Source organism: Neopsephotus bourkii, unplaced genomic scaffold (assembly GCF_033783945.1).
Source record: "Neopsephotus bourkii isolate Nb327-2 ecotype Australia unplaced genomic scaffold, CSIRO-AGI_Nbou_v1 NB_780, whole genome shotgun sequence".
NCBI classification, from domain to species: Eukaryota; Metazoa; Chordata; class Aves; order Psittaciformes; family Psittacidae; genus Neopsephotus; species Neopsephotus bourkii.
The window spans coordinates 3,434,051-3,461,896 of NW_026901276.1; the positions used below are offsets into that span (position 1 = coordinate 3,434,051).

The 27,846-nt window shown below is 39.5% G+C and overlaps 1 protein-coding gene across 1 annotated transcript; it reads right to left on the bottom strand.

The window, feature by feature from the left end:
* Window positions 1-12,121: 12,121 nt before the first annotated feature.
* On the bottom strand, window positions 12,122-27,632 carry LOC133213114 (phosphate-regulating neutral endopeptidase PHEX-like). Its single transcript, XM_061355101.1, has 7 exons — window positions 27,540-27,632; window positions 24,401-24,468; window positions 22,514-22,644; window positions 19,360-19,425; window positions 19,161-19,265; window positions 17,426-17,502; window positions 12,122-13,893 (listed from the first exon to the last, which is right to left on the bottom strand). Exons 3-7 carry the CDS (start codon window positions 22,559-22,561, stop codon window positions 13,791-13,793), a joined length of 399 nt encoding a protein of 132 aa, XP_061211085.1. The 5' UTR covers window positions 22,562-22,644; window positions 24,401-24,468; window positions 27,540-27,632; the 3' UTR covers window positions 12,122-13,790.
* Window positions 27,633-27,846: the final 214 nt, after the last annotated feature.

Genomic DNA, 27,846 nt, shown 5'->3' on the forward strand with positions numbered 1-27,846 from the left:
AGATTCCACAACCTCGCTGGGATTTGTGCCAACGTTTGATCTTCCTCACAGTGAAGATATTTTTCCCCTACTATTAATTTACAATTTTCCTTATAGTTATATCTATTTCTTGCCTCTTATCACTGCACCATCACTCACCCCTCTGAGCAGTTTGGCTCTGTTTTCTATACTGCCTCCCATTAGATATTTGTGGATAGCAATTAGATCTCCTCTTCACCTTGTCTTCTCCAGGCTGAAAAATACCCAGTTCCCATAATCTTTCACTTGTGTCATGTGCTCCAGCTGCATGACCATCTTGGTGAGTGGAGTTGGACTTACTCAGAAAGTCTCTCTTTCTTGCAGCAGGGAGCCCAAAACTGAATGCAGAACTTTCAGTGCAGCCTCACAAGTGCCAAATAGAGGGGAATAGTCACTTCCCTGGACCTGCTGGCTACATTTTTGCTAAGATAGTGCACAATGGGATTTGCCTTCTTTACCACAAAGACACTGTTCTCCTGTATTCAACTTGTATCACAAAGGTCCCCAGCTCCTTTTCTGAAAGGTCACCTGCTAACCACTCAGTCTGGCCAATACTTTTGCAGGGATTCTCCTTTGCTATGTGCAGGACTTTGCACTTCCCTTTGTTGAACTTCATGAGGGTCCTATCAATGAATTGCAGTGTCCCAACACTCAGGTAATTAAAAAAGACATTAAACATTCCTGTCCCAAATACCAATCCCTAAAGGCTATCACTAGTTACTACCAACTACATTCATATTGCACTATCGATTACAATCTTTTAAAATCAGTAGTCCAGACAAGTTTGCATTCATCTTACTGCTTACTGTCCACCCAGCTAAACCATATCTCACCAGTTTGGATAGCAGGATACTATAGGAAACTACACCAAAAAGTCAACATATACAATATTCACTACTCTCTTCTCATTGGGAGTCCTTTATGTCATCAAAGAAGGTGTTTGGTTTCATCAGGTACGATATGTCGGTAACTCCATGCTCGCTGTTTCCAATCTCCCTTTTGGCATTGAAGCACCTGGACAGGACTTCCAAAAGGACTTGGTCCATTAACTTTATGATGCCTTTCCAAAGCTGCTACAGAGCAGCCACATGGTGATGTTGGCCTCCTCCCCTGGTGTTCCTAGAGACATCCCATTGGGTTCATCTGGCTCTTATATGTCCAGCTTGCTTGAGTCTCCCTTACTCTGAGTACTCCATGTCTTCCTCTCCTCTGTATTGCTGCAATCCCCCAGACTCTGCAACCAGGTTCTGAAGGCAGTCTTCAGTATCAAAAAAGGCAAAATGGCACTGACCACTGCAGCCTTTGCCATGTCCTTTGTCCCTCAATCTATAGCTGTACTTAGCAGGAGGCTCACAGTTCCTTCAGTTTTCCTTTTGTGATTCTTTTGTAGAAGCCCTTCTCGTTGTCCTTCACATCTCTTGCTAATTTAAACTCCAGCTGCTCTTCTGGTATCGCTATGGTTTTTTTTATTACAGCAAATTAGTTAAATTCACCCCATTGGTAGGAAGAAAAACTCTAAGGAAGAAATCATTGGAGCCATTTACACAAGGGAACTAGTCAAACTCATATAAATCTTTCAGCGTTTGGAAGCAGCACACAGATGGAAAGGGATAATTTCCAGATGTCAACCCTCCCTGGAAGATTTGAAATCCTCAAAGAAAAAAGCTTATAGAAAATTCATCTTATAAGACACATCAGAGAGAAAATTTGTTGTTCTGTTTTGTTACTGTGCATCTCAAATACTTTCCCAAACTCTGACTTTTACTGTGTATTTTTTAACTTACAATGTACATTAATTACCAATTGCATTTTAACATTCTGCAGCACATTGTATCTATTTTCACTTGGAAAACTTTTTAATTTTTCCCATAGGGCATTAAGATAAGCACTTTATTAATTAATCTGCCTGGAATTGGATACAGATGACTGGGAGTGCCACCACTTCTGTGAAGTGTGTTTGGAAAGATGAAAGACAGCTCTGGGAAAAAATCTAAACCTATGGTTTGAGCACACAGTCTGGGGACAAAGGACAAAGTGCTGTATCCTTCAAATCCTTGCTCCCTGAGGCCTTCCTAGGAGAAGCTTGGTGCGAACAAAATTTTGGAAAACAGTAACGTTTATATTCCCGTTTGTCTTCACAATGAAAGATTACCATGTTTCCAACATGTAAATGTAAAAACACTAGAAGATAAAATGTGTCCTTGATCTTTCCTTTAAAGATTCCAGTTTGCTGACAGGCATTAACCTTCATATTTCAGGTGAGCTACAGTGCAGCTCATAAGGGAGTTCAACACTCACTGTCTTCACCAGCAGAAATCTGTGGCATTTTCTCATGAAATAAATTGGGTGTGAAAGTGGCAGGAAGAGAAAGCAGAGGCTATCAAAGGAGGTGCTGCCTGGACTCCTGTCTTTTTTTTTTCCAAGAGACTTTCCAGCTTGAGGTTGTCGTTGTAAAGCTATGAGAAAAATACCAGCTACCTTGACAAAATTATCTCTTTTGCCTTTGATGTCAAATGTTTTATCTCTTGTTAACTTTTTGCAGTGATACGTAAAGGAAGAGTTCCTGTTTCACTTCATTTTCCACTAAAAAAAAGCACACACCTGGTCACACATTGACATCTGCTGCTTTCTGTGTTAAGGCACATAGCCAGCCTGGCTCCTCCTTTAGCCCCTGCCTTCAGGGACACTGCTCTTTCCATGGTAGGGATCTGAGGCAGCAGGTCTCCAACTTAAAATGTCAGAGTAGTACATTGCTTTGAAGCTGTCCATTTATATATCATCTCTTGCACCACTGTCCATTGCCCCTATGAAATACTCTTTTGGGATGATTTGACTGTTTCATCTTGATTTCCTACAGCTTACATGGTTTTCTTAGCTCTTGCAGCCTCTTCCCACATCAGCTTGAGAATCAACTTTCTGTTTCTCATTTTTTGTGATATTTGGCTGATGCCCTCCTTGTTAATGACTCTCTAACCACTTCAGTTAAGGCCTGGAAGCCTTGCCTGGCATATGAAAAGGCTTTCATCAGGGGTTAATTTTAGATCTTCCTGTATTCTTGCTGCATATTTTGACTCAAATCTCACTTAGGACCTGCTTTCTTATTCCTCTCTTCTTTTGTAAAGCTTGCAATAACAGCTTTTAAACCCTTGCTTTCAAACATTCATGAACTCTACCATAGATTCAAATCTCTGTTGTACCACACTTAAAATCGTATGGTTTTGTGTCATCTTGATATGGAAAGCAGGGCTCTTCCAGTTCCTGTACTACATAATCATAGTTAATTCCTGCCAGAATTATCTGAAAATTAATTTTAAAATTGTGTGCATCAAAACCAACTATTTTCAGGACTATATGCTCCTTCTAAATAGTTGTATTTGTTGGTGATATCCACTCTGTGCAAGCAGAACCAAGCAAGTCATGGGCAGTCTTCAGGTGCTCTCTGAGCTCCTGGGAAATTCAGCTTTGATAAGGAGACAAGGAGACAGTCAGTGGTTTTGTTCTTTTTTGGGGGGTCTATTCCACTGCACTCTTGACACAAAAGATATTTTACTTAAATGCCCCAAGAGAGGGATATGGACAGAGAAGTGTCACCTTCAACTCCACCTGATCTGTCTTTGTATCCTGACATGTTGCCTGATATAACACCAGTATGACAAACTGATCTGGAAATGCCTTAAAATGAGAGTTTTCCACAGCAAGCACCAAACCCGGGTCAGCCATTTTGTAAGCCCACATCTTCATGTGTGAAATCATCTCTCCCCAGTTAAACACCCCTCATGCACTCCCTGTCCTGCCAGTTGGTTAGTAGAAAGATGTTTTGATGCTGCCCTATCTGCTACCAGAAACCCAGGTTGGCAGGGACTGGCAGAAGAAGAGCAGTATGCCTGTGGTCTCCATGCTGATGCATGTCTGCCCTACTCAAATTAAGCATTCATCTTTGGAACTCTTCAGAACTTTTTCAGGGGCATGAAATTTCATAAACAAAATTATCCCCCAAAGGATAATCAAAGGCACAACAGGAATTATTCCTTGGTTCATGGATTTAAGCCTGTAAGGGACCATATGGATATCAAAACTAAGTAGCTGAGTAAGATAACCACAGAATTGTCACCATAATTCCTCCAATAAGGCCATATTTTGCAACTGAACAAAGGAATGCATTTTAGATTGTCACCTGATTATGTCCATCAGTGAATGTCACTTCTCTCTCCATTTCTCCTTAGTTTGTTTGGGTTTTTTGTTTGTTTGTTTGTTTGTTTTTTGTGTTTTTTTTTGTTTGGTTGGTTGGTTGGTGTTTTTTTTTTTTGTAAGATACACTTAAAGTAATCGGAACATTTTTGAAATGAATGTTCAATTTCCCATCAGAGCTGGACCATTTACACCTCCTGGAAGAGACCGTTTACTCTGAAGAGCACAAATCCTCAGACTTGTGAAGCAGGTAAGAGGCAGATGAGTCGTGCTGAGAAGAAAACCCACTCACTTCCAGCTGAACACAGGGTAACCTAAGGAGCAGGAACTAAACTAGGGAACTATTATTTCATCATCAAAAGACAATGCTAAACCTTGAACTAGAGTTCTCCATTTAACACAGAACAGAGTAAAAATGCTTTACACAGGGAGAGCTCTGTATTCTAGACAGAAGGCACCAATTTCTCTATGGTTAATACTCCTATACCTATAAAAGCAGGCAAAGAACAAGGACCTGGGCTGCACAGCAGTGCAGCTCCACTCTCCTTCTCTTTACTGTGCCTGTATACCCCAATTCAAAAGATGGCATTGGAGAGTTGCTTTGCAACAGTAGGTACAGAAGGAGCAAGACAAGAACATCAGACCCGGAAATTTGGGGAAGACCGTGGCAAACCTGCTAATCCCACTTGAAAGGATGGGCACATGTCCAATTACAGGTTTTCCAATTCACTGGGGAAGCCATTACACAGATGGAAATAGGATTGGTGCAGCTATGGCAATCTTGAAAGCATTTAGGATATCTCTGATTAAATGATATCGTGGGCGAAGACTGAAATTGCTTCTCTAGCAGAAAACCCAGCATGGATAGTTTTTTAATTAAAATGAGATAATATAGCACTTTTATTTGTCAAATCACATGAAAAAGAGAAAATTAAACAGAGGGATATGAGAGCGGGAAAATCCTCTTTGTTTTCCTTCTGGCTGATTATCACCAGACTGTTTTAAAAGTCCGTTTGTTTCCCAGTGTAATCAGGTTGATTAAAATCCTCTAAAGAAATAAAACAGCTGCATAGACCTCCAAAATCACACTCTTCTCTACTGTGTGTGCGTTGTATTCTTTTCAACAGCTTTGTTCTCAAATTATTCTTTTCCCTTCATTGCTTCTGAATGCCTATTACTGGATTTATTAAAACAAAGCTGAATAAGCATGCTGAATACATACTGATTGCCTCAACACATGTTGTTCTTGCAAGGAGTACTGTGCTAGCAGGTCTGTTGCTAGTTTAGTTCTTGCTGAACTGATGGCAGAACAAAGGAAAAACCCAGTTGAAATAATGAAAGCGTTCCCTAAAGGAAGGCTCCATATTTTGCTCTTTTATCACATGCTGAAGAACTAAAATAATAATTATTAGCTGGAGCCATACCATGACCCAGCTAGGAGGAGAAATGTTCTTACATTGTCTCTAAAATGACCTGACACCTTTCCACTGTCTCAGCCTAGGACCAGGTGGGGCTGCTACATGCCACTGCTGCGAGCTGAGCCTTCCAGTGAATTAGCCCAGCTGGAATGGCTTGGAAAAGGGCCACACTGCTTCCTTCCCACTCCTGCTTGGGCTTGTTTCACCTAGCTGCAGGAGGGGGAAGGAATATGGGGAAAGTGGTGGGCAGACTGGAGGCACACTGCATATGTGCACTGCACATGCACACTGCCCATATGAACCCTGCACATGTGCACTGCCCATCCCCATGCTGCACCTATGCACATTACATATATGCACACTGCACACCCAATCCCTGTTGGCAGGGCCTAGGTCCAGCAGTGACAACACATCCACAGAGGCTTGGCAAGCTGCTGTGAAATATAGGGAATTACATGGGAAATATGGGAAAACTGATGAGCCCTGGTACTTGGTTAGGTGGCACACCTCTGCTTGTGCCAGTCCTTGCACCAATGGTTGTGTGAACCAAGATGTGCCCAACTGCTAAGACAGATCTCTGTGCATAAAGCCTCTTCCCCCTTCACATTTAATTTTTTTTTTCATAGGCAGGTTTCCCTAAGGAAGCAAGAAGTTTAACCAAAAGGGTTATACCTGACTGCAAGGAGGTGCTAAAGCAGGAACTGGTGCTGGAGCTGCTAGTGACTCCTGTCCAAGGAGGTCCCAAGTTTCTTATCAAGCCCTCCTTCTGCATTGCTCTCCCGATGGTGGGGGATTTTGTTCCTCAATCAGCCCATACAGCCTTTTGTGGCATCTCAAAACAAAGGGAAAGAAGAACCTGCAGGCAGAGGCAGTTCTGCAGATGCTCATGGCTGTAACATTGCTGGATCATGACATGGGTGCTTTTATTGCTGTCCTCAGTCAATACGGTAGCTAGAGTTTTCCTATCTATCTTCTTTATTTTCAAAAGACAGTAGATGTCTTTGTTTTGCTAGGTGGTACCATTTAAATATGTTGGATGTAGTGCAAGGCACACAGGGCAAGCACTCACTGTCTTCTTGCCAAGCAGCTTTTACTTTCTCTGGTGGACCACCTGCATCCTCCCTGGCCACCCTGCACCCAGGAGGGACTGTTCCTGCTGCAGGCACTGTTGGATTCCCCCATCATCAATCCAGTAACGTGAATCTTTTCCATCTCATCAAGGAGACAAAAATGCCTCAGTGGCATAAATAAGTCTACATCTAGTTTGATAGGACATATTGTGTTTACTTCAATGGTTAATAGAGCCTCATCTGGGTAAGTCAAGTTGAAAACCCTACTTTGCATTTCTGAAACAGTGATAAAGTAACTTGAAGTATTTAAAAAGATGAAAATGCAATACGTGATAGATAAGGGTAAACAGAGATAGTCCTATGCAAATGGCTGAGGAGAGGGCAGATTTTGAAAATCCCAAAGGATAGAAATTTTTTTTCTGGCTAGAAGAATACATGTGTCCCGAATAGTTTTAAATCAGTAATGTCTATGTGTATTATCCAGATGGGCAAGAATCCTGGCCCCACAGACATTAATCACCCAATGTAGTCAGCGAGGTCAGAACTCTACCCTGAGACTCTACTTTTTAAAAAATAGTTCATATTTCTGACATTTTTATATACACTTAAATAGCACAGACTTACGGACTTCCTGTGCTGTGCCTATGTATAATATATATTATCTTTTATAGTGGTACTTACGCTAATGATTTATAAAAGCTTTCAGTGATTTACAACACTAAAGAAAGGAGTTTCTAATTTCTCTTTATTGTCCTGTTCAGGGATCACTCCATATGTTGCTCTACTCTGTCCACTGTAAAAGACTGAAGCTCCGTTCTAGTAGAATGACATGTCTTAAGTGTCTGATTAGAGCAGCCCTATTCCACAAAATAAGTGGGTGTTTTTAAGATGGATGCAGTGGCACTGCATTGTTTCGCAGCATGGACTAATAAAGGCACCATTTTTTATTTTCTTTTCCTTTAAAATGTTCTGGTTTAGAGATTGGTTGATTCATGTGGCTTATGTTTGCTTGGAGGAAAAGGACAGAAAATATGCATAAAGCTAGAATTCAGTGGCAGAACTGCAGACTGAGCTGTAACGCCCAGACACTCCCCAGTGAGCTACAAAGGCAGACAGGTCTCCTGCTCTCAAGTTTTTTTCCCAGCAAAAAATGATCTGGTAAGTTTGTGAACCGGACCCCTCTGGCAACTGCATCTTCTGCAAGAGCCTTTTTTAAATTGTATATCATGCCATATATACGTATATGCATGTTTCCTTGATTATTGTATTTGATAAGATTTTCTTTTTTCTGGGCTTTACCCAAATACTTGCCTAGTGTTGAAGTAAGAGAACGTGATATCAGAGTTTTTCAGATTTGTGTACTGAAATCTCTGCTGCTCACATCATCAGAAAGGAAGTGTGAATTGTCTATATAAACCACCCATCACTGCCATTGCTCACAGCAGTGCTGGCCTGTTAAATAAACTTTGCGGTAGAAACAGTTTTAAAATTCCTGTTGAAGCCCTCCCCCAAGCTTTGTTAAACAAACAGGTCACACTTTCACCAGTTCAAACCCTAGGAACTGTGGATGTGATGCAATTGTTAGAGGCATTTTTAAAAATTTAAGAATGAAAAAATAAATAAATAAATTAAAACCCTAAGTTTGCACCCAAGTATGCATCTATGTATGTGTCTGACCTTGTATGTAAAGCTGTTTCAGCTGTGGTGCTTATGGATGATTAGAATTATACCATTGTATCCCTTTCCTTGATCACAAATCAACATAACGCATTATCTTGATTCACAGTAACTTCCAACTTTGATGTTATATTTAATAAAACAGTGCTCTGCTGGAGAATCCCTCGGAAATCTTTAATTCCTTTTCTTTTTTAAAAAATATATATTACATTTTAAATGGGATTAAATTGTCTGATTAATGAAGCCTGGCTCTTGCTGTAGCAGATAAACCCTGAATTCCTCAGGGCAATCTACAGCCATTGTTGAAGCATCTTTCCAAGATGTGGGCAAGCTCAGCAAACCCCATGAGAGTCGAGCAAAATATTTTCCTCATGCTGAGGCTGGTTTCATGCTGCAACCCCAACCTTTTCTTTGTTCATTCATCTTCCTCTATGCAAACGTTGCTTTTGCCTGTAGAAATGTTAGTAAGGCTGCACAGTAAAGTCAGTGACAGAACTGACATAAGTTTTGAAAACCAAGAGTGTCCCTGCCACTGCAAACCAAGAGCTCTGTGGAGAACTGCCAGCACAAATTTATGGGCTTTGAGAAGCTGTGCTGCCACAGAGCATCATTCAAAGGATGTGGCAAGGCCACCTTCAGACAAAGTCCCCACCAGGTACAATTGCTCCTTACGGTGCACAGGCTTTGTGCTTCCTTAAGGTGGGGTAGCATCATTGTCTATGAGTATCCAAGCAGTGTCAGAAAACTGGTCAGAGACCAAGAAACAGGGCACTCAGCCTGGAAGAGCCAAGATGGTAATATACAAGGCATTGGCACCACCCCTGTGCCCAAACAACCCTTGAACAAATGCTTGGTCAGGCTCATGAAGTACACGATGAGGAACATCAGCAACGTAAGCTACTTGCTGTCACACCACAACCAAGGAAGGCAGAGAAACTGCTCCTTTGTGCCGGCTAGGAAGAGACGTCGCTAAGCAGTAGTTCAAACTCAGGCATGGAACTAGGATTATCCTGTTGAAAACACTTCTGGGAAATGCTTAAAAGCAATTAAAAGCAGGTGAGGCTACACAGGGTGGGCCGAGACAGGAACAGACTGGGGCAAGAGAAGAAGAGTGAGTCTGACAGGCAGGTGAATCTCCCACACTCTTCTTATGCCCCAATAGCTTCCAGTGGGGACAGATCTGCTGCTTGCCCTGCTGTAATTTCTGCAGCATCCAGCCTGTGTCCACAGTAGCTCACCCTATGCTCAATTGCCTCCAGCAGATTAATGGGGGCAATTGAAGCCTGATAAACTCTGGCTCAAGATGGTTAGACAGCTCTCACAGAGGAGGAACAGCCTGTCAGGCAGTTAACAATAGCCTTGAGAACCTGGGGCTGTGTCATTATGCTGTTTATTACATTTTATAAAGACTGCATATTACAGAGGTAACATTGTAGAGTTGTACAGTGACAGGCCAAGCAGCTTTTGCCGTACTGCAAGCATAGGAAAAATCTTCACCACTTTGGCTTTTATTGGCTAACAAAATGGTTTTTCAAACGATCACTGCATTATGCAAGAAGAAAAATTAAAAGTCAAACTGACTAGCAAAATAAAAATCCAGATTAAAAGACATAAACACAAAAGACCTTTTAGCTGGCTAGACTTCTGCCTCTTGATTTGTTGGGCTTTTAATATTTCTTTAGATATATATATATATATAAAACATTACTATAAAATATACTTCTAAGCCTGTAATCTGTTGAATAATACTAAATAAAAAGTTACAGGTAACACCACCTGATTATTTTATAAATAATTCAAGCATTTAGTGTCATGATACATATGTACCTAAAGAATTCTAAAGTCCCCTTGCACAGAGCAAGAGGCAGAGCTTTATAACATAGCTGGGGTTTTTGGTCCTTCAGCATCCAGACCCAGCTTGGTCACCATTTATGTACCTATGCAGTTTACACAGGTGAATAGAACCTCTGCTTTTTCAGAGAGCTACTTGTGGATGTAAAGCTAGCTTCTTCACAATGCCATCAGCAGAAATACAATGTATAAGGTGGTGTTCTAGCATTTTCAGGGTTGGGTCACAAAAAGATGGAACAGAACAGCATGGCATGGCATGGCATAGTATGTATGGAATGGCAAGGCATAGCATGGAATAGCATGGAGTAGCATAGCATAACAGGTTTACTTATTTTCAGAACCCAAATAAGAGGACATGGGACAGGAGAAGAGCTTGTTGCATTATGTCTACACAGTAGAAAAATATCTCTTCAAATTTACACAGGTAAAAATGTTTTATTCAGTGATCCTTACCCTCCTGATCAGTGGGACAGAAGATTTCTGAGCCAAAAGGAAGAAACAATTCTCAATATCATGGCAAGTAAAAAAAAAAAATAAAATTAAAGGCCCTGGGAGAAGAATATATATGATGAAGGATCTGTTTGCATAGGTGTGATAAGTGAGCCTGATGGGAGCACAGTAAGGCATTGCTAGCATACACCCAGGAGGCACGATACAAAAATAAAGCAGGGCAGGGAGTCAGGCAGAACAGGGACAATGGGTAGAGCCCTCAGAAACCAGCACTATATTTTAGCCATCTTTGGTGACCAAGTTTTAAGGATGTGTTTAATTACCTTCTGCTTTGCTTTTCAAATGGTACCTAAATAGCTGACTCTAAAATGAACTTTTAATTGCATCAGTGGCTGTTTGTTTTGAGGTAAAAAGAAGGCAGATGAGGCAGGCTAGAAACCTTGCATGGACATATGCAAGGCTGAAGCCCAAGGCACCAAAAATCTGAGCCAACGGCAAGGATCCCACAAACTGGGACCAATGTGCCAGCCAGCAAGAACTTCTGGCTTTCCTGACAGAGTGTAGGCCCCTCTAAATGGCTAAAATCAGGGTGCAAAATCTGGTCATGCCCTCTCTTCCTCCCTCATAGTGCATTTCCCCCAAACCCGCCATCTCTCAGTTATTCCCACAGCCTGGGACCAGGACCCCTGCCTGCTGCAGGAGCTGCCCTAGCAAGGATGAGACAGTTTTGCTGAGGTGCTGTGCTGTTGTGAATATGCATACCACAGTTCAAAACCCCTTGGTATTAAATGTTAAAGAAGCCTAGCGAGAGTGACATTTAAGGCAGCAAGCATCAGGCATTTTAGAAAGAAATTGCTATGCAGCACAGAGAAACAACCCCATAAACCACAAAATTAAAGAATCTCTCCCACTGGAAAATAGCCGTGAGAGAGGAATTCTTGGAAATACATCTCTGATCTGAGAGATAAAAATAGAACACTTAAAGCTGACTGTTGTGAAATTGGCTTTGCATAGTCCAGTAGTTTAGAAAGTTTAGATAAGTGTTTGAGTTGATGTCCTGACTTTTCTGAGGACAGTGACCATATTGGTAGTACCTTCAATGGGGCCAGGCTGTCACTGCTGCACTTTGGGCTGTTGATCCAAAGCAACTAACATAAGTCGCATCAGTGCTAAGGAACTTTCCCATTAATAGGAGAATTGTATCATTTTGCTCAAGACCCATTTCTTTGTTTTAGGAAAGTCTCTATAAAAATACTGCCATCAAAGTTTATGTGAAAAATACCTCCAGGAAAACAATTTACTAGTGACTATTCAAATGACAAAGTGTAATCCACGGACCTCAGGAACAGAGCTGTCTCAGAGGACACAAAAGTGCTTTTCCTCTCAAGACTGACTTTTTCAGGGAAAAATTGAAAAAAGAAAGTCCTGATACCATAAAACATAATACTTTGTTACTAAGAAGTGACAACAGCACCTTGAGTTCAGAAATGTCTGCTTCCTTCTCTCTGAAGGGTAGCTTGAGGGCCTGTATCTTTCCATAAATTATGGTTCCATTATGACACCCTACTTTATAAAGAAACAGAGGAAACTAACCCCATATTCAAAAACTTAGCTTCAGTTGAACCTTCCTCCACCTTGACAGCTGGACAATATTTAATCAATCCTTGTAAAAAAAAGTTTATCATGCTAAATTGTTATCTATATTGATAGAATAAAATTTAAGCAAATAGAAGAATTTATACTTTTTGTATATATCTATAAATGTATATATATAAGATACATACATAGATTTGCAATAATTAAATCAGTCTAAAAAACTCTCCATTTGAAACAATTCTATCATGTAAAAATGAATTAATGCACAAGGTATAAATAAATAGCAGTTAAATACATATCTTTTTTGCTAGGGAAGAAAGGGCTGGTTTTGGTTTCCCTCCCTCCTTAGTAATAGTTATGGGTTAAAGTCTTTCTGCTGCAATAAAATGTTTGGGGTTTTTTAATGAATATTGTTAGAAATCAAATAAAAAACTCAACTGGCCTGCATGTATATTGTATTTAAAAGTTCTCTGCTCCTGAGCTGATCTTTTTTTATTCAGACAACTTGAATGCTGCTGCCCCTGTTTTCAGTCATACTTTCTTCTTTCATTAAAATCGAAAGCCACCCTGCCCTGTCTAGAACATGAGGACAAACATGCACACTAGTAACATTCCTCTGTAAGACCCAGACACTAAGAAATTCCTAGATTAAAACTGGTATAGTATTTCAGGCTTAAAAATTAATGTATGTGAAGCTACCTTCAGCACAAGGTAAAAATCACCCCTTAGGAAAAAACTGCCCACACTGTAAATAGGAATAAGTGCTGTACTGTTTCTAAGTATCATGATGCTGGGAATTCCCTCTGCAAGCCTCTGATTTTCACCATACCCTGATTTTTATCATAAGCTGTTCTAAAATTAGAAGAGGCTATGATCTGACAAGTATGCTTTCTGTTTAATCCTAGCAGATGGAAACCGTAAGGTGCTTTCTCAGTTTGAAACTGTTCCAAAACCTAAGGCACTAATCTGACATATTAAACCTAATTTATATAAAGTCTTGTGTGTCTTTACATCATGCAACATCATTTATGGCATGCTGGGCAGTGACAGTTCAAGTTATGAAAATGCTGTATCACACAGTAGATCAGAGCTGCTTTATAGCAGGTCTCATGAATTCCTTCATCCAGAAAGAATAAATTTTGCGTGGGAGCATTCTGCATAGCACCCCTGCAGAGCAATAGATTAAAACTGGATTTTAGCATTTACCTTTGGCCCAGCTATAAATCAGGAACTAGAACTGATAATGGCAGTTATCCATCAACAGCAGTGCAACTGAAGATGAGCGGGAGTAGTTTTATGGATAAAAAAGAAAACCTATCCTCTTCCATTTTGAGTGTTTCTAGGCTCCGAATAGAGAGTGATTAGATTCATGCAGGTAATGAGCACGAATAAGGGTGATGCATTTGAAGTAACAGCTCTCCAGGTTGCAAAATGTTATTCTGAAACTCTAGCGGCAGGCTTGAGCTCAGGTGCAGCAATTTACATTGCAGACCCCTCTTGACAGAAGACCTGGAATGGACATCTACCACAGCCGGCAGGATTCTGTCCCTCGGTTCATTGTTGTATTTGCTGGGCAATTGAAAGCTTTACGGAACTCTTCAAAGTTGCTCATGGCACCGATAACTCTGCAAAGAAAGATAGAAGTGATTGACATGCAGACTGTCTTCAGTTAAACACCACAGGCATGTGAGTGTGTGTTTCAGTGTGTTGACTTCAAGTTTAATTTTCAGGCTTTCCATATATTTTTTCCAAAAATAAACCAAAAAAGTTCAGGAGAAGCACGCCCAGTTAATGTGAAGATAATATTGTTCCATTCACTGCTTTGAGAAGCATCTTACTTTGCTAGAAACTTGACGAAACAATTACAACCTTGAGACTATGCCATTTAGAGCAATCTGACCCTTGACAGCAGACGTGGGAGATCAGCGGTAGCCTTGCATGATAGAATCCTTCTTCCAGTACCTGCCAAAACGCTGCAGTCCAGCAAGCAAGAGTGTGTAAAGACACATCATGACTGTGCTAGGAGTGGTTTGGTTTGGCTCATGCAGCCAGGTTCTTGTAACAACATCCTCTGTCCACCTGTGCACACACACACACGCTGGCTCCCTGGGACTTTGCAGCCTGAAGTTGGGGGCAGAGGGGGGCACACAGAGCCTCTCTTGTTGGCTAGCTCAGTCTTACCTTATGAGCATCTCAACTCCTCTGACATTTTGGAAATACATTTCCTGAGGCTTCTGCCCTGACCAGCTCTCAAGCTCTATTGCTTGCACCACAGATGGTGTGTTATTGAAAGAGCAGCACATCACTGCCTCATGCAAGCTAGACAATGCACCTGCACCGGAGACTGGCACTTTCAGGCATAGAGGAAAAGCTTGCTCTTTGTATGCAGTCATCCTTGGCTCCTGCTTTCATGTCTGTATTATTTGATGCTGTCAGAAGGTGTTATTTTACCATTGCTAGTTTGGGGTTTTGGTGTTTGCTGATTTTTCCTATGCTTTTAAACAACTTGGAATTTACTAACCTGAAATATGTTAGAGTAAACAGCATTCTGAGTTAAAAGCAAAGAAGTATTGACTGAGACATTAATTATATGTCTTTTCGCCCTCTCTGCTATTCAGTGGGAAGGCATTTTTCTCCATTGCAGACAATCAGCTTCTCAGTGTAGCTCAGCATGGTAGCAAACATTCTTATTATATTGATAGACTTTATGTGAGTAAGAAAATTTGCAGTCAGCTGCCACAAAAAATGTCTAAAGGTCAGTTTTGTAGGTAGAATTACAAAGAAAGAGATATATAGTTTTATCATAGCAACATTGCAAATACATGTTCAGGGACTGGAACAGCGAGAGCTGGTCATGTAGAACCAACTGCTGCTGAAGTTGGTGGGAGTTCTGCCTGCCATGCCAGGGATTTTCCTCTGAAACTGGCATTCAACTACAGTGAAGACACACGTTAATACTGAAAATATTAGAATATAGTCAGAGAAAGATTATAACATGCCCACACACATGACTTTTCTACCCATGGTTTGATACTGTCACAGATTAACTGTGGAGTCAGAGTGGGTTGTCTGGATTTCATCCCACTGAACTACAGTAGAGACACCTTCCCCTGCATGGGTCACCCTGAGCTCCCTTGGTGGTCAAAAGAAACATTTACTTGCACAGTCTAAGTAATCTAAACTTACTACTTACAGAAAGATGATAGACATTGATATATTTCCACAATGCCTGTTCTTTTTTTTTGGCTGTGAAAACCTGGAGTGACAAACTCAGACGCACAGGCCTATGCTCAGGATATGTGTTGCTCATCTCTTACGGCTTTTATAGTTACTTTTTATAATTACTTTAAAAAGGACTGTTTGGGTTTTTCGGATAGCAGGAGCTGTCAATGTTGAAACTAGCTGTACAGCTGTGACACTCATAATGGTCTTGGGACATAAAGCTGAAGGAAACAGATAATATGATTTGTTAGCCCAGCTGATATGATTCGCAAGAACAGACAAGCATCACAGTTTCTCTTCATGTCTGAAACAGAAACCTGTACTGAGTATCTTATATAAAAACTGAGAAAAAATTTTGTCTGTATTATCTAGACCCCAAATTAATCTAATTTTCTCTGGAATTTTCTTTCTTAGCCTGATTTCTTCATAAGCTTTCCCCATGAATGCTCTCTCCCCAGGCTTCCTTGTATATTTTGGGATTTGCACCATCTCATGGGAATGTAGCTATATAATGATTCAGAATATATAATCACGTGTATAGGTAAATAGATCTGAGGACTTTAAATGGCAGGAGATAGTTACTTTACCAAAATCTTACCAAAGGTAGGAACCATTGAAAATATACCAATCTGTAGGCTGGAGATCAGCCTGAGACTTCTGTCCTCATTGTCATGGTGTACTTTCAATTCTTAAAAGGCATGTACATTTGCACATGCACTATATTTACCCTTGCTACCGATATTGCAAAGGTATTGCAAAGGCACAGCAGTGCACGTTTCAATGCAGAGTTTACAAGTCTACCAAGACTGAGAATACACACCTGCAGTTAGTTTATATTAATTTTTTTTGTGTCATCATGTTTCCAGCTTCATTATTTCTTAACCCATTCTGGTTATAAGTAGCCTAAGGCATGTTATACATGCCAATTTTATACCTTCAGCTTTGATACGGCTGTGTCCAGGGAATATTTCAGAGTACTTGTGAAGCAACTCCACAGCTCCCCTGTGAAGGCACTGTTGCTATTTCTAGTTTACCAAGAGATAGCTGAGGCAAAGAGGGCTTATATCACCTAAAGTAACTCATGGAGAAGGTGGAATCCCAGCTCCCTCTTTAGTCAACAGAAAGCGGCAGGAATTTCCAGAAGGCAACTAATCCAGTGTATTAGAGATATGAATCAGCTTGGGAGTTAACAACCTTCCTTCAAATACAGTGGTAATGTAGCACCCAACTGAGGATGAGCACACAATTAGGTAAATGCAACCAATAAGAAACTCAATAGAAACAACTAGCTCTCGGTCACATGAACTCTGTGGAGAAGCGGAGAAATAAACATTGGCTTCTTAATTCTTATGTAGTCTTTAAACCTTCCCTCTTTTCCAGCCTCTCCTTCTTGGGGTTCATGGATGTCTGTGGCTGAGTAGCCTGTGGGAGGCCTTTTGGGCAAAGACACAGACACTTTGTTATGGCAGGACTATCACAGCTCCTTCAAGCAAAGTGTATATTGAAGGCCAGTTGAAGAGTTTAATCTCAAACTGAATTTACAGGGCACGTTGGTAATAATTTTAAAGCTTTTAATGAATTCAGAAAGATTAAATCAAAGACCCTCAATATATACAACTAGAATTGCACAGGGGAAAAAAAATAAAGATGAGACATTTTAGATACTCAGGCCATAATTACAGGTTATCACAGGGATCAGAGTGTCTTATGGTTCAACTGCTTTTGAAGGTATGTGCAAGCCCTTCATTTTTACAGAAGAGCAATTGTAATAGCACTAGATAACCTTATAAAACCAGTTCCATTTCAATCTAAGCCAAGAGCACACGCCGATTTTGTTTGCTTTTAAACCTCTCTTTAACATGCTAAATTTCTGCACTTTGTGCTGCAGTGACAGGTTCTGTATGTACACTGAGTAAATGCATTATTTGCAGTTACCTGAACTCAGGAGGGCTGTGAGCTCCAGCATATATTTGCTCTCTTGCAGATTCTGGTCTAAAGGAGTTGCACCTTACCTGATAAAAGACAAAAAGCAGGAATAGGCATGTTACCTGGGATGACTTCATAAGCAAAGCAGAATGTAAAGCCACTGTTTTTAAGATGCCTATTACTTATAGAATGCACAAAACAGAAAACCACCAACTTGTGTTTTGTTTCACCTTTGCTAACTTGCAGGTTTCTGTTGGCATATTCTCTTGGTTTTCGAATCTTGCAATGGATCCAGTCTTCATCTGCTGTTATTCTTCACCCACTCATTCCTGTCATTGGCTCATAGCCACTTTACCAGTTCTTTTTCTGAATTTCTCTTCAATGGTAGCTTGCTTTTCAGCTTATGCTGCAGCATCTTATGCCTTAATAATTACCAAGCCTCCTTCTTAGTCTCAAAGCTATTACATATAATGGTGCTTATCATGTCTAGAATTGCAGTTATATTACCTGATGTATTTGTTCCATGTTGGAATGTCAGTTCTTTTGAAATTACACATTTTTCAAGTTTATATCAGTGGTACCCAATTTACTATTCCTGTTACAATACTTGACACAATTGTAACTGACCATAAAACAGGCTAGAGAGAATATTTGCACATCTGAATAATTCCTCTTATGCTATATCCATTACATGAAAAAATCACATTTAACCAGCCCCCACCTTAACTAAACTCTATGCTGAATGTTTCTTATTGACAACATCCTTTAAGACAGACTGCCCATGAGATATGCAGACTTCATTACAATTTTGGCTGGCTGAAGACAGCCCTGGCAGTTTGAATGAATCTGTTGGGTGACTTGAACTCTGTGGAAATAAGCTGAGCTCAAGGGTAACTGGCACACACTGCTCTCACTGTGCATGTGCTTCCCATCAGAGGGTCCACTGGACATATGATTTCTGCAGCTGTCCTGTGAGACCCTCAGATCTTCCATATGGCGTCAAAGTTTTTGTGGAGAAAAACTGACACAGTGTGAAAGTCAACTCAGCCTGAAGGACCTAAATGGAGTCTTTCAATTGGTCAATATTGTCAAACTGAAATGACCATGGACACATATAGTGCCACACTGACTCTCAACAGAGAGATGATTTTTCAGCCAGAGCTGGTTGCACTGTTTGCATTAGGTCATGTTTCTTCAGTTTTGATGATTAATTTCTTCAACCGGTGGGCAGTTTAATGGCACAACTTTCGCTTCTTATACGGTGAGTTTGTCCTGACTCTTTTAACCAAGTACATAATTTCTGATTCTCTCCTTTGTTCTACGTTTGTCTTTAAAAAAATCACATCTCTTATCAAAGTTTTGCAGTCTGTAGTGGAAGCATTCAGAAACTGCTGCATATTGCAAGCATCAGAAATCTGGGAAGCTAAAATGGGAAGAGGCTAAGGAGTCAATATATGCAGAAAGACTCTTGTAGTGGAGGAAAGCAGCAAGAGGAAAGAAAGCTGCTCTGACAACACTGAGCAAAACCAAGAATAATTTCAGCAGTTCTGGCACCACAGATAGAAGAGGACAAAGACAAAAAAAGATAAAAGAAATAGTAGTCCTGGAAGAGCAAGTCTCTGCTTATACCCTGAAAAGTCTCGATTTGGCTGGGGTAGGTTATTGAAACAAAGCAGTCTCATCTCTGCACTGCCAGCTGTGCAGGTTAATAGTTGGGGATTTGAAACACATTTGTACTACTCACATGGGCATAACTCAGAAAGAAAAGCTGATTGTGTGTGAACTCAAGGCCTGGCAGTAAAGGCTCTTCTTCTCCTCCCCTCTTTTCTGTAATCCATCTCCTGTATGCCTGATAAGAAAGATATACTAAGTGCCTTTCAGCAGCATGGAGCCTAAACAGCTTTTTCCTTTTACTATGTTTCAGATATTTTTCATGTACTTACCCTGAAAGCCTCTCGCAAACCTCCATTATCTGCAATGTTTTCTGCCAAAGTCCTCTTGCCTTTCACCTGGCAGAGTGGAAGGACATCAGTCATTTGACCCATTTCTGAACTTCCTTCTTGATGAACTTCAAGAAGCAAGGGAAATAATAAAACAAGGCAAGAATGACCTGAGCCAATTTCAACCACCATATCTCTGGTTAAGAAAACTGGGTTTCAGTGTGAAAACTTGTCAGTAAACAATTTTCTGTGATGAGTTATCCTGGCTCTGGTCCTAGATCTCTGTAGCACAAAATGTAATAATACACTCAAGAATACAGTCCTTGATCTTTGATCTGAGCAGTAATTTTCTCCTGAAGACTGTTTTTATCTGGTTACTCATGAGAGTAACCTAGCCCCTTTCTTAAACTTTTACCTAAAAGGTTTTATTTGTTTCTCTACATAACTCTTTATGGGATGATAAAACTAACTATATTATATAAACCTACTGGCATGCTAAAGTGACCTTTAAGTCATAACGTAAACCAGCATAATTAAAAATAACTGTCTGAGACAGAATTGAAATTGATTCAGTGCTCTAAAAATAGCTGCAAAGGAGATTTTCCCCAGTATTAATTCCAAAAGCAAGAGCAGTAGCAACAAGAATATACCATGAGAAGCAGAGCTATCTAAACTTTGTGAAAAAGCCAGTCTCCTGGTATTACCAAGTTCAGTATCATTATGAAGAAATCCTCGTTTCTGCAAGTGCAGCATTATCTCTGATCACCTGGCCCATTAAAGTCTTAGTGTTACTAAACTGTATTTGTAAGCAGTTTTATTCTCTACTGTGCCTCAAATAAGCACAGTAATCGAGCACTTTTGAGCAGAGCTCTGAAGGTCAATGCTGGTCTGCAGATCCTCTGACGATAGGGTCTCCCATGCTGCACGGATGAGTATAGGAGGGGTTAGCATCAGTGCTCACCTTCATTTCAGGACAGTAAAAGGGGAAAATGGAGAAGAAGTAAAAGGACCTAGGGTACACCCAGGTGCATGTGCACAACCCCAACAGTCAGTGCAGACAAGCACCCAGACTGGACTCAAGGCATCTTCCTCAAGGGTGTAATAAAGGAGACATGGGAGCAGTAGATTAAAGTGCAACCCTCTCCTATCAGCTTTCTCTCCCCTCAGGAGGCTGGAGATGGAGGTGGGAGAGAGGCTTTTAGGATAAAAGAGGCTAGGACAGCAGGCAATACTCACACACTGCCTTTTTTCTGGCCTACCTACTTATGCATTTTTTCCCACAGTGGGCTCGTGAAGTAGACTGATCTAGAGCATAAGATGAGAGCAACCCAGCAGTGGCACTTGGGCCATAGGTCATTTTAATAAGTGGAAGAAGTCTTTCTGCTCATCTCTGGCAGCTCTGGGTCAGGTATCTGAGACTACTCCGTACAGACAGTTCGTGACAGGCCTCAGGGACCACTATAAGCCCTTTATTTGATCAGATGACTGTATGTGATTATTGCACTCTGAAGCTATTTCTGTATCCACTTTTTCTTTCATTATGCTTCTTTTCTGGAGACATTTTTATTGCAACTCAATGAGAAAGAAGAAAAATAAATCGGTTTCTTGATCCATGAAAAATATTCGTACAGGGGTAAAATACCTGTAGAAAATTGATGTAAATGACAGACAAAAAAAATAACCACTCTTTGCATGCATAGCTCCTTATACAGAAGCTATAAAATATGGCAGAAAATATGAAGATTCTTCTTCTATCATCTAAAAAGTATTTTAATATATCCCATGGAAATAGGAGGAAAAAGCCTTGCAGATGACAAAGCTGTGGATAACAGGATCTCTCTAGTAAGCCCATCCACAGAGTTCAAAGGCAGTAGCTATACTGGAAGGGAAATTCAGACCTACCCCATCTGAAGAAACACCATAGAAGGTAAATGGGATGGCCAAGCCAGCAGCAGGAGCCCTTGGTGAAGGTTTTAATGATCTTCTTTAAATGGAATTTTTGTATTAACTGTTTTTGTCCTGGAGACATTCAGGAATGAGCCTGAGAATTTTTAGTTATTAGCTTATTAAATTAGCTTATATGAAGTACTTCAAGACTGAGTTGTTGGACCTTAGACTGAACTACAATACGGCTTTCTTATTGTTGAGACTAATATAAACAGCCTAAGGAAAGTGTTAAAATTAAGGCTAAGCATTCAGTGTGTCCTCTCTGTTCTTGAAAGACAAACACATAACTGTATTTCTGATTCTAAAATGTAAGTAGAGGTGGTAGAATTATGGAGGGGGTGGGGTATGTTTTTTTACCTGAAAATTAAGATTAAAATCATGTCCCTGCTGGGAATTGGAATTTTAGCTATTAATTTCTTAAGGTCAGGGATTTAACCTGGTTTAACTTTGTCTTTGGCACTCTATAATGTGCACATTTTCAGGGAAGCCCATAGCTCTGATAGACAATGAAACGGAAACCATTCCTTTGCACCTTCTTTCTCCATCTTTTTCTATGAGCTGCTGCTATCATACTCTTTCATTTGAGATACAAATTGGGTCTGCATGCACACATGGAAGAAATAGCAAGAGCTGAATCTGAAATAGAGTTTATGCATCCATTTTATAGCTGTAATAAATAACAGGCGGAATTGCTAAAGCAATCTATAAAACATGATATTATGTTCTCCTTTTTAAAAAGAGTGACTGCTCAGTTTTCATTACAGACCTCATCTTCAGAAGACATTTAACATGCTCACAGTAATTAGACCAGCCCTGATGGGTGGCTTCATCTTCCTCCTCTGATTCCAAAATGATGTGATGTGGAGAAGTGGTTTAACCCTGTCACCAAGGTGTGGCTAGTGGTATTTGACTGGACTAATCAAATCTGACAGACATTTTTTTTTCACAATTATTCATTTAAAAAAATGATTTGTTGTGAGAAATGAAGTTGGTAGACTAATATCCCAATATACTGGGATTTATAAAAACATAACTTAAAACCCTCCCCCCACGCAAAAAAATCCCAATTTAAAAAAAAAAGCCCCACGCCCCCCCCAAAAAACAACAAAGAAACAAACAAAGAAAACAAAATAAAATAAAATAATAATTAAAAAAAACAAAACAAAACTCCTTGTGCATCACTGCTTTCAATCAGTGGTATTTTACATACATGCAAGCCAGCTCTCTTCCAGTAGTAATTAGTGTACTGATTAATCATGCATTTTGTTTTCTCTTTAAATTTTTCTTCAGAGTCAGTTGTCCACCACGGGTCTAAATTTCCATTTTTGTCATATTTACGGCCTTAAAAAAAAAAAAAAAAAAAGTTTTTGTAGGAGACAACCCCATAGTTTTCCAGTTTTGGAATCTATCACCTGTACAGAAATTAGATGCTAATGTACTCACGCAAGTGTGTGTACAAAATGTATAAAATCAGTGTACAAAATCCTGATCCCACTCAAGTCAGTGGTGAAAAGATGGCATTCTATTTATTGTAATAATTTCCATGTTTAGAAAGAAAAAATAGCAAAGACTAATGAGTTCTATATTTTATAATTGCATAGTGTAAGAGGCATATGAGCTTTCTTGTAACTATAATTGTGAGTATTTTTCATCCTCAGCCCATATGTCTCTGTTTCTGCAAACCTGATGATAACTAATTTGTTCTTAATTAATTATACGCTTGACCAGAAACAAAAAAAATCCATTTGACGGAAACATCTGAAGTTTCAATTTTTTGCCTTGGAGCAAAAACAGAACATTTGAATCCTATTCAAGGAAGCAAGGAGAATACACACATCCAATTCCCTAGGCTGATGGTTACAGCAGTGGCTCATGGAAAATAGGGACTCAGGTCTCTGCTCTACCACATCTGTAGGAGAGTAATCTCCATCATGTCTCTAGCCAGTCAGACACAAGACACAAGATATGTTACGACTTCTTTTTGAGAGCAGGTTTAGCTGTCCATGTGGACACAGACTTGCTCTATGATTTGAGTCTTCATTACGACTGCAGGAAAGGGAGGTAGGGAGAAACCAGTGGACATGATACCAAGTACTGAAGATGCTTTAATTAATTTTTTTCTTTCTTTAATTTTTCCCTATGAGTTCTTTTGTTCAAGATGACAAAATCCTTACAGATGTATTTTATTTCTATATTCGGAAGGTAAGAGCCTGGGCAAGAGGCAGTAGTCCACTTAGGGAGTCAAATCTTATGCTCCTTGCTGACAGGCTAGAGACATGATGGAGATTAGATAATCTACAAATGAGATACGAGTTTGGAATAAACATTTCTCCATTCTGGAGTGTTTGCTGACACAAAACATTGCATAGCAGTGCCAACAGGATACAAGTTTTCCCTTTTATTCTTTAAAAGGTATTCAATGTGATGAAACATAAGCAACCTAGCTCACTAGTTAGGCAGTGAGACAGAAGCCTTCTTTTCCTTAAACTCCCTGTGTTTTCAGTGGCAAGAGGTTTCTCTTGACAATGAGTCACAGTGGAATGCCAGCCACTCTGAACTGCTCCCTGGAGGAGGAGGAGGTTTGTGCTTCTATCTCTCCTCCCCGCCTTCTCTCTCAGGAGCCTGATTTTAAAAATAACTTTATTATGATAGCCGAAGTTAGATGGTGGTAATGCCCTGCTCCACCCAGTTCTTCAGGGCAGTTGGTTTGACATTTTCAGACTATTTCTTTTTTCTCAATTTTATATATATATATATATTTTTTTTTTTGCAATAGGTTTTCTATTCAACTTTTGTTCCAGTGTTGTATTTTAATATTGGTACATAATCATCTCTTGGAAACAGTCAAAATGTAAATTTTCTTGGAAGCAATTTTCATCAATCAGAAGTTATCCCTTTACCCTTCCCACTCTCCCCAGCCAGGACTTTCTGAATCTCTTAGTTTCCATTCAAGATAAGCATCAAACTTCTGGCACAACTTACCAAAAAAACTCCATTCAGACAAGCAAGATTGTAAATAAATTTAAAGATACGACTTTTTTTTTTTTTTACACAATTCAGCACTCTTAACAAAAATAAAATAAAATAAAATACTCACCATTGCTATCAAATCCATGAGTGAACTCATGGCCAACAATTACTCCTATAGCACCGTAGCTTAATGACCTGCAACACAAAGAAGCAGTTTCCTCAGAAAGTGTCAACACTCATAAATGTTAAAGGACACCAAAGATTACTATTTATTTAAACTGGAGGAGAGGAATGGGTCTAAAAATCATACCTGCATGATTTTGTTGAAGTTGTTGAAAGTCTGAATGTTAAACTCTTATTTCTTTGAAAGCAACCTTTAATATAAAACTTTAAAAAACATTCTTCTAAACAATACCCTTATTAGCATCACGTGAACTCCAAAATGTATCCATCAGCTTACAGCATTATGAGTATCCTAACTAAGAATGGGACAAAGTTCCAGGTGAAATTATTCTCTTAATATCATAATGAAAAAAGAATAAATCAAAGGCTGCAACAAAGAGACTTGCAAATGACTGACGCTAGTTTGTAAGTCATTAAACAGATCTCCCTTCAGTCTTAAAAAGAGAGTTCAGGCACTTTCCTTGCACCTGCCGAGGAATAGGACATGATATATAGCCAGGTCTAATGCACTGGTGAAACAGAATAGAAAGGCATATTTTGCATTCCTGATTGACAATTACTTGTATTTTTCTTGTTATATCTAAATAAACATACAGCAGGGAGAAATAGGGATGAAAGAGAGAAAGGTTCAGGGCTGTTTTTATATAAATGGAGTGGATACTATGGGGTGAAGTGATCTACTAAATGCATCTTTCATATGTTATGTTGTTCTTTGTGATTTTATTTATTTCAGTTATTAAGATGCCATGCTTCAAAGTAGCTTATAGTATTTCTAACACATTGTATAGAAATAGGAGAAACGCAGAGGGTTTTGAAGTAACATATTATTACTGGACCTAATGATCCATAGCACACTAATTACTTATCTAAGTCATGCCCCAAAAGTATTATTTAATTCCCCCTTCTCCCTTGACAATTCTTCACTTTATGTTTTTCTTTTCTGAAAAGTAATTTGCATGTGATAAAGTCTTCCCTACTGGGTTTTTTTCCCCAAGTACTATTGCAAACCTTTACTAAAATTATACATTTCAGGAAAGATCATCCTTTTGTGTGATAAATTTGTAATCTTGTGTAGCAGAGTGATAGTTACCCATACTAAATGTACTATTTAAGACTTGTTTTCCATATCTGAAGTCATTATACAGGATCTTTTGCTGCTGGAGAAGTATAAAAAGAATGGCACAAAACACATGAAGTCAAGAAGAACCAACAAGCCCTAATAAAAAATATATTTCATTTTTCCTCTAGGCTACCCAGTCATCAAAAGTGGCAAGGACAAAAACACAGGCTAGTGCCCAGGCACTCTTAGGGTTCCCCCAGCTCCAAAAGACAGGGTGAATTCTGGTCTTGTCTTCTGTGAACCCCTGTTGCATTTTGTCCAGCAACAGTTTTGCTAGAAATGCTCCCAGATCTGTTCGTGCTCTTCATTTCTGAGGCACGGCTGGACAGAGATGGATGGGATTATGTGCAGCCTGACAGGTACCATATTAAAGGTGAACTTTCTGGGTCTGGGGAAGCTCAAGAGGACTGTAAGAAAGCTAGCAGCTCAGGTAGTTTGAAGTCTATTTCAATATGTCTGACGCTGAAGACTCCTAACTATGAATTTGAATGATGTTTTGTTTCATGTACTGAGATGTGAAGTGATAACTTAGCTTCCCTTTATGCAAATAGATGCAATTGTTTTATAGTGATTACGCTGGAACTGGACACTAAAATGCCACTAAATGTTAAATATTTGCCAAACTAGTTTTCCAGCAAGTGCTGATGACTTTCTGATGATTTTTCTGTTCCAGTGCCATGTACTGTTTCTTTTAAGCAGACAGAAAACAGATCCAGAATATTTCAAGGACAAAAAGCAATCTGTTGTCTGATATAAAACAGCTACATTTGTTTACTAAATTTCATTTTGATACTTACTCAAGCAAAACCAATTTAAGCTAAGGTAACCTTTAAAGAAGAGAAATGAACAAAGTATAATTCTTTGAAAGAACCACAATTTTATCTCTATTGCAGAAGGTCAGGGTACAGAGAAATCTCTTCAGAAAGCAAGGCTAGAAACAGGTCTGCAATATGTACAGCAAATAATAAGTTCACCTTAACAAGAAAGGACTTTCTTCAATCCCCAATTACCACTTAGAAAGTTACCTGGCTCATAAGAATTCTCTTCGAATGCAAATTCATTTGTTCCTAAACTGAATGTGTCTTTCTATGTATATTGCCAAATATCCTGTATATTAGGACACATCCAGACTGGAAGATGGCAAACCCAAAATGTTAAAAAAATTAGATTTTTTTTTTTTAAAGAGAGGTTTATTAAAGATATGTTTCACCATTAGCTAACTTTATATAACTGCAAAATAACTTTCAGAATGTGCTGTCAGAAACTTTCCACGGTCATATCCTACCCTGAAATTGAAAGATATTGAACTGCATAAAAGCAGTGACTTTTCAAAATTAAATATATGTGACCTGTAATTATTGTTCTTTGGCTATAGTAGCACGTAGGCCTGCTCAGTCAATCACTTATGCACATGGAGATACTCTCATGTACCTCAACAGGCACAGATGAAAGCCCAATGTTAATCTTAGATATTAGCAGAAAATGAACAATAAACTGATAATAAATGGCTTCTCGGGGTATTCACTTCTGTTCAGGAAGTGTTAGTTATGTGATTTACAATTCCTTTTAATACCTGCCATATGCACACTGCTGCAACTGCATGCTATAGCACTGAAACACATCCACTTCAGTGCATTTAATCATCAATTCCTGAGAGAAACCAATCAGTTTAAGACAACAGCAACATAGACAGCTCCCAAGGGTAAGAAAAGTTATCCCACAAAGCAGCACTTTTCAAAGTATGTTTTTTCAATAGTAAAAGCAAGATGCAGCAGGGAAGAACTCACAGCCCAAGGACCAAGCTTTCCCTACAGAATGATAACACAAAATTCCTGTGCACCACTTGTTGGTGGTCTTCAGCAGTGTAACCTTCTTCTCCATGCCCTCTTCTTTGTGTATATGTATTTCAAATCCCTGTTATTCCTCATTTCCACTGTATGAGATTCCCTGATGCAGTACTTACCTAGGATACTCTGTTCCCCAAAAGAAAGGCTTTTGAAGTTCTCCTGCTGGGAATCCTGCAAAACAGCGATAATGACAGTGGGTTCAATACAGCTGAACAATAGCTGTATAACACAAGACCCAAGGGTTTAGATTTTATGACCTTTTTTTTTTTTTAACTTCAGAAGGTTTTGCTAGAGGAGCTTACCCCCAGGTGATAGTTACAGAGTGAAGTAGAGAGGATCCTTGAGAAGAAACAGAGATCCTCCCTTCCTCAGGACCACAATGGTAACAAGATGCTGCACTGCAAGAACTTAATTTTCTTCCAG